This window comes from Eleutherodactylus coqui, chromosome 1 (assembly GCF_035609145.1).
Source record: "Eleutherodactylus coqui strain aEleCoq1 chromosome 1, aEleCoq1.hap1, whole genome shotgun sequence".
Classification (NCBI taxonomy): Eukaryota; Metazoa; Chordata; class Amphibia; order Anura; family Eleutherodactylidae; genus Eleutherodactylus; species Eleutherodactylus coqui.
Genome location: NC_089837.1, coordinates 330,853,904 through 330,865,961, shown reverse-complemented (window position 1 = coordinate 330,865,961; position 12,058 = coordinate 330,853,904). Strand labels below are relative to the sequence as shown.

Here is a 12,058-nt window from a genome sequence, read left to right as displayed (position 1 = left end):
AAAATGCCGCAGAGTTCATGATCTAAAACTTGGGCAAATTCCCAGTATCGAATTGCTGAGTTCTTGTGACACCATTGGGAATGGCATTATGGCTGATCTCCACCTTTCCAATGCCCTGGGCCTGCTTAAGATGCTGAGTAGCACAAGACATGCTGGGACATCAAGTCCAATGAAGGACAGGTAGAAATACAAGGTAACTTAGACAATTCCAATCAACTTAGCAAGTTTAAATGTTTTTGTTCCTTTGCTAGTGCGTTTTTTCATATACGTTTTAATGGTTCTTAACTCCAAACATATGCCAATAGGTTATATTGCTATTTATCAAATTACCCTTATGCAATGTGAATGAACAAACTCATTACATTATAAAAATCATGTGGACTACAATTTACCCTCAACTTCTACCTTTCAATATTGTGTGCTGAATTAGGACTTACAGACTGTGTACACCATCAGCTTCATCATACCATTTTATTTGGTAGATTGTAGATATATATATATATATATATATATATATATATATATATATATATATATATATATATATATATATATATATATAAAACAAAAGGAAAGAATGCTCAGGAATCACTTCCCCAGCTTAGTGCAAAAAAGTGAAGGCATTGGTTGAAGCAGCCAACCAGGTCAATATTTTAATACTTTATAGAAATATGTTGCACAGGAAATAATAGTGTGGCACCATGTAAGCCAACTAAATCTATGGGATGTTAAATATTGTTGTGTAAAAGAGACAGATGTACTATAGGAGTGATGCCTTTAATGACTAACCAGAACATGTATGCAGTATTTGCAAAGCTTTGGAGTACAGAGACATTTTAATACTTTTGTCTACTTCACAAGATTGACTTTTATCACCTATGCACAGGACCGGTGATGAAAGTCTGATCGGTGGGTGTCTCATCACCTAGACACCTATCAATCCTAAGAACAGTGATCCTGTGTCCCCCTCTCCTCCTCATTGAGGAATCCTTGCAATCTCACAAGAAGGACATTGAATGGAGCAACAGTTACAGATGAACTGTGCTACTCCAGTCCTCTTCAATGGGACTACCAGAGATAGCAAAAGAGTCCGTCAGCGCAGAGTCCGCAGCAAAATAAAGCATGCTGCGATTTTTCCTCCGCTTACGGAATATGCAATTTGCATCAGCTAGTGTGAGCAAAAGTAGAGCGAAAGTACATGTTTTTCAACGCCTGCATTTTACCAAGGATCCTCTGCATGGATGCCAATTGGAATCTGCCTGTGTGAGCCTGGCCTATCTCTGCTTCTAATCTGTTTTTTTTTCCTAAAAAAAAATCTACAAGCATATGCATAACATAATTGTTGTATGGATTCCATGTGAATTTATGCCAAATGGTGCGTTATCATATCATATGTTTGTTTTCATTTACTGCAGAATGTAGTTTCATAGCTCAGCTGTATGGTATAAATATAATGTGCACAGAACCTAATTGTGAGGCTAATTCCCACTAGTTCCTTCTGTTTCCGACCTGTACAAGCTGCTGCTGTTTTATCATAAAAGTGACAGAATCAGGACTGTAAGACTCTATCCCCTTTTTTTTTTTGCTGCACTCTTCTCTGTTCAACCTCTTCTTAGGTCTGGCTCCTGGTGCTATTAATGTGTCAAGTGGGTGGTCCCAACTGCTCAATAACAATCATTGAAGTCATTTACTGTCAGTGAGCGGTAGAGATTGCCCATTTGACAGATTCGCAGTGCCGGGAGCTGGGCCTCGGAGGAGCTTGTCTAGGTGAACAGAGGTGAGAATGGATGCAAAAAGGAGACAGAGTCAGCAGGGCCGCGGCTGCAGCTGCAAGCTACGCACCTAGCTCTACTGACTTTACAACAGGACAAGTCATCTCTGACTGTGAAGGCATCAGAAGATAAAGAACAGTGTTCAGGAGGCAGGGGAGCACACTCATGAAACCTTTGCACTGGAACCACCAATGTGGTAAAATGGCTCTGCACAGAATTGTGAGTTTAAGGCCCAATGTCCACAGGCGGATTTGATTTGCAGAATACGCGCGTGAGATCCGCAAATCAAGCTGCCCATAGGGAAGCATTGGGCATCCGCACTTCATTTAACACCTGCGAATTTGTTTTTGTTTGATTTGCGTATGCCACGTGTGGATAATAAATGGCAGCATGCTTCATTTTACCATGGATCACGCGCAGATGTACTCCATTCATCTCTATGGGAGCTTACGAACCACAGTGCATCTGCAAATACATTTGCGGATTCACTGTGGATTTGAAGGTGAAACTCAATTAAGGAGGTTGAGATAAGCTGGGAGGTGGGGTTGCGGATCCTCTCTGCACGGACGCGTCCATTCGGGAAAAAGCGCAATCCGCGATCTCCCACAAGCAATAAAAAAATCTATTTAACGATGACTCGCAGTGCATCCACTGCGGAAATCCACGTGAAAAATTCACGCGTGCCGTGAACATGAGGCCTAAGACTACTTTCATACTAATTTTATGGTGCAGGTCCATGTTTATGGTTGTGCGAAATTTTTTTTCTATTAGCATGTTTTTTTCCCATATAAAAAAGAAAAGGAGACAGTTTTCTATTGAAATGTATTTTCAAAACTCTATTATTTCTATAAAAATGCAGTAAAACACAGCAACCACTGAAAGAAATCAGGTCATTTGACCTTTTAGCATCTCATTTTTTGCCAGCGTCTTCTGCTTTCTTAGTGTCGGACGTGCCAATCTCAGCTCGGCTCTGGAAAGTTACTGGAATAGTGATCTCCGCAGACTGGATTGCTGGCTTAGGGAGTGGTGCCTCCACTGTCAGGATACCATCCGGAGAAAGAGATGAGCTCACTATAGCATTGTCTATACCTGGAGGAAGACTACAGAAATAGATCCCAATTAATGCTGATGATTACATGCTGTAACATAATAATCACAGGTACTTTGTAATGTACTCTTTGCATTGGTCCGCATAAGTTGATTATGAGCACTGAGGATGCAGAATTAGTTATTTATTTCTTTGGGGTAATCCATGGATGTGAAATGCATATTAAGAGCTCTTTTACACGGGACAATTGCGTAAAAGGGCTTTAAAACTGTGTCTACATCTTCCTTGTAAACTGGTGCCCTCTATGTGAACTACTATTGTCCTGCCTATATCTACTCGCCCCGAAATGTTGCTTCTGTACAATGCAGAGCCTTTTTACGCTTGCTACCTGATACAGACAACTACTGCCACTTGGTGGCTTCACTCATCCTGTAGGAAATGCTGAGTGCCAGGACTAGAACAGGTGCCCATCTCTCATCATTCCTTGGGTCACGTGCGGATAAAAGGGAAGCTCACTTGGCATTGCAGCTGTCCGTCACTGGGGCATATGTATGAATATTATATTCAACTGTGCAAACACATCTTTGACTCTCTGGATGTTGATGGGTGAAGTATATACAGTACTATACTATAATGTTGTATGTAACATACAAACAAGTAGAACAACTGCATAGGCTATTTTCATAGCCAGTGGAAAAAGAATCTGCTTTATTTGTGCATCGCAATGAATTTTGCACATTATTTTGTTGCTGATGTGGTGTGGATTTAGCTGCAGGATTTCACTCATTAAAATTGAAATGAATGAAATCTGCAGTGAGTCTTCTGCAAAAAATAGAGCGTATTGCATATGAGAAAATCTGCAACAAAATTCGAATCCATAGCAGAACTTTTTTGCTGCTAGTGAATAAGGGTTTGTTAAAACCTCGTTTACTAATATTGTACTGTACATAGTTGTGGAATGTTGGTGCAGAAAAATTCTGTAACTTACGGCATGCAATTCAGGATGCAGATAAGGTCAGCAGTTGGTTAATTGTTGGTATGAAATAGCATCATAAAGAACTTTAATGGGTTCCTTGGCTAATTTCCATATTTATTTATAGTCTAAGGCAAGAGCACTTTATCTCTTTTTGTACCTGGCATATAGCATTGAACACCATATGACAGTGAGTGACAAAAGATTATCTGAGACTCCTCCATTTGAAATGTTAGCCTCTGTAGAATATCATTACACTCAAGTTGGAGAGACCCCGCTGTTTGACAGATCTCCTTAGTTTTGGGACACTAAAAGAGATCATCTAAAGCTAGCCAGCAACTATATTCTCAGACGAACCCCATAGATATGTCAGTTCATCTTGGCAGATTGAGTATGTTCCTTCAGTAGAATGTACTGTATATAGATTAATATGCACTTTCTACGTCATTATTACTTTCTACGATCTGTACATAGATGGTGCTAGCTCTATTACACTGCACCACCTACCTGATCATGACGTATTGTTGCATACACAAATTACTGTTGAATAGGTAACACTGGTCTTTCTCTTCCCTTTGAGTCTCTTTATACTGTAATTTTGCCTCCTGCTACAGATTGCTTGCAATTTAAGCTTTATGTCCCACAATGAAACTATTTTATGGCATATTTTATATGTTCATAGTTGAAACCAAGTTCTCGTGACCAATTCTTATTGAGTCCTTAGTAAGGTAGTACAACTATTACTAGTAGAAGCATTACACATAGAGTAAATCATTACCGTTATTAGAGTTGAAAAATAAGATTCATTACATTCTCAAGATCATCTTTGATGAAATACTCATATGTTCATGTCTCTAGAATTTCAAAATATTATAATATGATCTTACTGTAGCTTTACAGAAGCTGAGCCTTTTCTTTATACAATATATAAGTGAAATATGCTGTAAAAGGTTATTTATCAGCAAGGGTATGGTCCAGAGTTACGGTATCTGGATACAACAGATACCTCGTTTAACCATGCGCTACCTATGGCCGCATGATGATCTCAATAATGCTGGCAAGATCATGCAGCCATTGGCTGCCGCGGGTGGGTGGGATTTTGGCTGCATAGGATGATTAGCAGGCTTCCAAGAAATAAAGAATTTTGAGTGTACTCACGTGTATTTTCTGGTAAAGCATCTAGATATAAATCCATGTTCATCTTGTTTCTCTTCGTGCTTCCCTAAAAGATTCCAAATATTTCATCATCATCATTTCATTTTATCATAGAAGTGAAACTAATTTACATTAACAAAAATAAAGTTTTAATATGTTTCTTTACATTTGGTTGAAAAAAAATATATATATATAAAGAGAGAGAGAGAGAGAGAGAGAGTTATACAGACAATGCTCTAGTGATTCTTGCTGCTATCGTCTATATGAAAATGTGGTGAGCTTCCTAATTTTGGTAATGCTTGTCAATCCTGTAAAATTTATACAAATTCAAGTCTTAGGCTGTATTTACATGGGTGAGTGCGATATAGGTCAGGGAAAAACCTGACTGTTTCACATGTGATTTCACAGGGATTTTCCTGCTTGTACGATGTGTTTTTAAGATAAAAAGGCGTGATTTGCATCAGATTTTTTGATCTTAGACAATTGGTTTAATAGAAAAATCGCTCATGTATTACCCCATTGAAATCAATGGTTTCTTTTCCTATGAAAGTTCTGTCCATCTTGCAATTGGACAGAACTCATGCAAGAAAATCGCCCATGTAAATGCAGCCTAGGCCTAATACATTTATTATATCTCCATATAAGCTTCCAGTTGTATGGAGCTGTAGTACAGCTCCCATAGAAGTATATGGGTTCATACTGATCTCTTGTATGCCACAAATTTCATACAGAAACAAAGAGCATTTTTTTCTCTCAAATTTATTTGTAAATTTGTGCCATGCTCCATTGGATGCTATATTATAGTGCTATTCTCCCATAGAAACATTACTCCTAGGGAAGAATACATCCATAATGTGGTGGTGTAGGGGGGTATTAAACAGTTGCACATGAAATGCCTACGACTCTGCAGTATACACACTACATACGGTAGACATGACTCTACTATGAGACCTTGTAGATATACTGATTATACTATTCATCACTTACCATCACTTATAAATGTCCTTCTGGTTAGTAGAAACATGGCCAGTAATACTACTATGTTTTAGGGTATTACAATGTATGCATTTTGTTACCCATCGCCTCTTTCCATTGTATCTGTATTTACATCATGTTGTGTAGATGACATTTTTACTTTTTGGTTTACATACTATTACTATAAAAATGATTTGAAAGAATGAAATGTATTAATAATTACTTTTTAAATAAAATTGAGCTGGACCATTAATAGATCTGTTTAGGATAAGCACAAAGCAGAGGTTCAATATATAGTGCACGCTAAAATTAGGCTCCTACCCAACAATCAGATCATGTCAAGTAAGCATGGAGACCCATGTTGCTATATATATTTGATACCAGTGCCCTACATCTGTATACAATGTCACAACAACTCTGGTTACTCGCCCCCCAGTCAGCTGGAAGTGAAATACTGACATTAATTCATTATATTGAAAAAGGAATACGTTGATTCTGCTTTCTTGCTCCATTCGGGGAGCAGGAAAGGTGAATCCCTATGGCCAAACGGCTCCGTCTCCGGTCAGAATCAAACAGCGCTGGAGAGACCCCATTGATTATAATGGCGTTCGTCCGCTTTCTGCCTAACTACATGCAGAACTTTTTCTTCCGGTATTTTCAGCCATATCGGTGACAGAATCTCTTGAGGTCTTGAGGTACAGATTAACCAGTGATGTGTCATAGTCTGATACTTCATGTGGGAATTGGCAGCACTGCTATAAAGACATGTCCTCTTTACACAGCACTATACAATAAACATCACCTTCCTGCATTGTAGACTAAAAGCCAACTGAAAGTCGAATGAATATTTAATGTGCTGAGCCATTGCTATCCATTAGAAAATCACTGTGGTTGCAGTTTTTATCCTTCTTTTCTTTTAGAAAGAAAAGTCAAGAATCAAGATACATGTAAGCATTGGGCTGATTATTCTTTTGGTAGGTGACATTTGAATTATGTAGATCAAGAAGTGAGAGAAGAGTCAGCAGTGATAGTAACGTCCCTTCACATCATCATTTTATTCTGGAACTGTCGAAGATTTATTGTCCCAGCTAGCTATTATTTTGAAAGTCTTCTGATAACGGATAGATTCATTGCTTCATCGATACAAATATAATGCAGCTTTTATACCAATTTAAAGACACATTTAAGAAGACTATCTGAGACACACCTAGTGATATTGACGGTGGTAAAGTGGGAAAACGGGGCAGCCGTCTAAGAGTGGAAGTCAAGAAAATGGAAGCAAAAACGACTACGAAAATAATGTCACAAAGGAACAACTTAGAAACCCTGCGCACTCCATTGTGCATTAATTTTACAGATTTTCTGATGCTTACTACTGGATTTGCTGGTTATAAATGACTTCTCAAAATGTGCATTTTATTAATCTCTCTAGTGGTGGAAGTGCATTGGCCAAGTCTCCTGTATATTTTTTCTGTTTACTGCACACTACCAAGATTTAAGAGCCTCGTGTGGTGAGTTAAGAGCAGAGTGTTATGGCAGCAGAAATGCCATCCTAAGGTCTCGCTCACAACCTGAAGGTTGCGGGTTCAATCCCTGCTTGGTTCAGGTAGCCGACTTAAGGTTGACTCAGCCTCCCATCCTTCTGACGTCGGTAAAATGAGTACCCAGCTTGCTGGGGGATAAAAGATGACGGGGGAAGGCAATGGCCAACCACCCCACAAAAACAGTCTGCCAAGAAAATGCCATGATGTGTCGTCACCCTAGGAGTCAGTCATCACTCTGTGTTTGCACCAGAGGACTTTACCTACCTACTAACAGTTACTGACCTTTGTGCATTTGTTGATGCCCAACCTAACATTTAGCCAGACTCCACACTTTTAAAAAAAGTGGGTGGGTTTCTAAGTTGCTTTACAAATGGAGGAATTTTACAGCTTTGGGGTTGTGCAGAATGCAATACAGCACCCACATCACTTTATGGGGCTCTACTGTACCTCTGTTTACCTCCGCTTTCAAACATAAGCATGCAGAAAAAAATGTGACCTGCTCTTTCAGACAATGTATTGCTTGGAGGCACCATATAGCAGCAACATAGTACATAGATCTGTACTATGGAGTCAAGGTATGTCATAGGTCTATATGCACACAGCTTATTGGCTGTCCATTCAGAAGTCTGGGGAAATGTTTAATGATCAGTACTCACATACCACCCATTCATATAGTTCTACAAAAGCATCTTAAGGTACTTTTACACAGAACAACCATCAGCCGAATAATCACTTGAAAGAGCTAATTCAAACGTTACAGGTTATTAGTCATTCAGTGTAAACATGGCCACTGACAGTGACGAGCGATAAGTTGCTAGTCATTTTGCTTCAGCTTACCAAAACAATTGTTGCTGGTTGATCAAAAGTCATCTGGTGTAAAGTCACCGTCATTCGTATTTAATTAGTTTGGAAATCTCTCTTATGAATGATATCTGAGCAAACAACTAAAGAACAATCATCACTCTGCGCAAAAGCAAATGAATGACTGTTGTTCGTACGCTTCAACGACTTTTCTGAGTGACTATCTGAATCATAGTTTCTCCATGTAAAGGTACCTTTAGAAGTGCCCAAATGTTAAGAGCTTTTTCTGGTGAATGTAACCTTTAACTCTTTCCAATCCAATTTGTATCCTGGTTTTCCTGGGGGCTTACTCTTTTTCTGCTGTTATACAATGGCGCTATATGCTGGCTAAAGCCAGTACTGCATGAGGAGACACATTGGATAGGCTCCAACAGCAGAGAGACTGGTAATATACAGTAAGAGAACCCTGATGGATGTCTTTCAACATTGGAGCTGTAAATCCTTAAATCATAATGTCTTCAGGTCAGACAGTGGATTGGAAAGGGTTAAAGGATTATAGTTATATTGATTTTTGAAAGGAATAATGGCTTTTAAAGGGATTCGGTCATCAAATTCATGCTGACCAAACCACGCGTAGCATAAACCTGAGACAGAGAAGCCTATTGTTCACATTAGTACCTTATTCTGAAGCGCCGCAGCTCCGAATTGCTAGGGCAGGCTGCTTCAGCCTCTCCCCACCCACTGCATGCAGACTGACAGCTTATCTCCCTGTTTGTAAATAGGGAGAGAGCTGTCAGTCTGCATACAGTAAGTGGAGAGAGGCCGGAGCAGCCCACCTTGTGACTCAGAGTTCAGCTGTCAGTCAAACTTCAAAATACTTTTTTTCTGGAGTGCTACAGTGTTTCAGAATAAAGTCCCATTTAGACACAACAATTATCACTCAAAATTCACTCAAAAGCCATCTTTTGAGGGATAATCGTTGTGTCTAAACGCGCTGCCATTGTGCACTGTTCGTGCACTATTCTTTTATTGCTGATTTCTAGCAAGCTAAAAATCAGTGAGGACTCTTATCAGCGCTGCATGCTCAGTTCTCAGCAGGATACCAGCTGATAGTATGCTTAGAACTCTCAGCGATAGCTCTGGGAACAAAGCAGCTCCTGCTGTTCTCGACACTATCAGGTCAGTGGGATACCAGTTGAAAGCTCCGAGAACAAAGCAGCTGTTTGCAGAAGACAGCGCTCTCACTGTCTTCTGTAAGCAGCAGGAGCCTTCATTTTCACACTAATAAGCTCTTAAGTAACTTATTAGCTACTTAAAGGGGTTGTCCCGCGCCGAAATGGTTTTTTTTTTTTTTCAACAGCCCCCCCGTTCGGCGCGAGACAAACCCGATGCAGGGACTTAAAAAAAAACCGCACAGCGCTTACCTGAATCCCCGCGCTCCGGTGACTTCTTACTTACCTGGTGAAGATGGCCGCCGGGATCTTCTCCCTCAGTGGACCGCAGGGCTTCTGTGCGGTCCATTGCCGATTCCAGCCTCCTGATTGGCTGGAATCGGCACATGACGGGGCGGAGCTACACGGAGCCGCTCTCCGGCACGAGCGGCCCCATTCAGAAAAGAAGAAGACCGGACTGCGCAAGCGCGTCTAATCCGGCGATTAGACGCTGAAAATTAGACGGCACCATGGAGACGAGGACGCCAGCAACGGAACAGGTAAGTGAATAATTTCTGATAACTTCTGTATGGCTCATAATTAATGCACAATGTACATTACAAAGTGCATTAATATGGCCATACAGAAGTGTATACCCCCACTTGCTTTCGCGGGACAACCCCTTTAAGAGCTTATGCAAAGTGATTGTTCAAAACTGTCACTCAAACTGCCATTTGAGCGAATTTTGAGCAATCATCTTTCTGTGTAAATGCACCTTCAAGTACTCATGTGGACAATAGGCTTCTCTGTTTTAGGTTCATTCTTCCTGTGATTCACAGCATGAAACTGTTGGCAGAATCTCCTTTAAAATTCACTAAATAATATTTTATATGGTGATATTTGAAATGCAAATTTTTATCTCTCTACCAAATTTAGTAACAAGCTCAGGGGTGAGACTAATATCTCTTTGTTCTTTTCCATATTGAATGTCCTGGATTTTCCTATCCACTCCTGTGTCATCATTCTAAGACCTCACTGTTGTAAAGAGAGTGCATGTACTGTAAGTATAACTTCTGCAAATAGGTGAAATACAGCCCAAAGTAGCCTACATAGGCAAAACACATAAAGATATATTGCATGAGAATAACCTGATGTTATTATTTTATTATTAACCCTTTCCAATCCACTGTCTGACCTCTGAAGACATTATGATTTAAGGCTGTACAGCTCCGATGTTGGAAGACATCCGTCGGGGTTCTCTTACTGTATATTGCTAGCCTCTCTGCTGTCGGAGCCTATCCAACGTGTCACCTCATGCAGTACTGGCTCTAGCCAGCATATAGCGCCATTGTATAACGGCAGAAAAAGAGTAAGCCCCACAGGAAAACCAGGATACAAATTGGATTGGAAAGGGTTAATTATCATAAGTTAAATTTTTGCTAAATTCATAATGAAATTATTTAGTATATATAAAATGATGTGGTTTGTTTTCAAGCTGGTGATAAAAGTCCTCTTATTAATAGCACTTACTATAATTTAAACTAATAGTAAAGCCACAGTTTTATGTTATTTGCAACTGTGGGCAAGAAAGGCAAACAATTATATCATGAGTTACTACAGGTAGGAATCCACTACCTAACACATTACAATACCTGACACTTGAAGTATAGTAATATAATTGGCAGTGGTTTCCTACTTGTACTAACTCATTGTATTCATTTTTCAGCCTGTAGTTGCAAGTAAAATGTAACCTAGAAGGACCAAATGGTTAAGGAGATAGACATTATTTCACTTTTAAATAATTGCCCTGCCTAGTTTATAAAATGAGCAATTCCTAATTGTTGCTATATGAAAATGGAATCCTACTTGTTATAGAATTATACACATTATTCATTTGACAAATTATAAATATGTAATTAAATCGCTAATTAAATCATTGTACCTGTGATTTCCACAATGCCATCCTTCGTTTTCACAACCAGTTCTTCAGGAGAAAAGTGATTGACATCCAAACTGACCTTCCAGTGGTCTGAAGTTTGTCGAATCTCAGAGATTCCACTGCTGAGTTGCCGACTTAGAGCCCTTTGGAAATCGGGTACAGTCGCAGCAGCAGGTGAAGTAACAGCTGGCGTAGTTGGTGGCACAACATCTACTGATTGACTTGGAAAAAGTCGGACATAGCCAGGCCAGCTAGTACTAGGCCACTGGTACCAGTCTTCAGGTATTCTTGGCATACCAAATGACTGATCAAACAATCGGCTGCTTCCTTGGTACCAGTCCCGGAATGGATCCCAGCTAGGGGTACGGAGAAAAGTGAAGGGTACTCTACGTTCAGACATTCTTGTTCGTTATGCTTGTGGTTCAGTTAGACAAGTTAACTGAGCTCTGTCTAAGTTTTAGTCTGCTGTTCGCATTTGGAAGGTGCAGCTGTTTTATGGAAGGCCCAGTGTTTATTTTTAGAGGTTGGAATGAGTGGGCTATAATTGGAAATTACTCAAGTAGTTGTGATGGAAAGTTCTCGTGTCTCAGCTTAACAATACAGTGCCAGGCTATTGGTATAGGAGAATACACATTGAGATAAAGCACGTAATACGAAGTAGTAGAGGAATAATACATAAAAGTTTGAGAACCTGTTTGGA

General features: G+C 39.7%; 1 protein-coding gene across 1 annotated transcript; it reads right to left on the bottom strand.

The window, feature by feature from the left end:
- Positions 1–2,580: 2,580 nt before the first annotated feature.
- On the bottom strand, positions 2,581–11,834 carry HSPB1 (heat shock protein family B (small) member 1). Its single transcript, XM_066575283.1, has 3 exons — positions 11,362–11,834; positions 4,952–5,015; positions 2,581–2,872 (listed from the first exon to the last, which is right to left on the bottom strand). Exons 1-3 carry the CDS (start codon positions 11,756–11,758, stop codon positions 2,683–2,685), a joined length of 651 nt encoding a protein of 216 aa, XP_066431380.1. The 5' UTR covers positions 11,759–11,834; the 3' UTR covers positions 2,581–2,682.
- Positions 11,835–12,058: the final 224 nt, after the last annotated feature.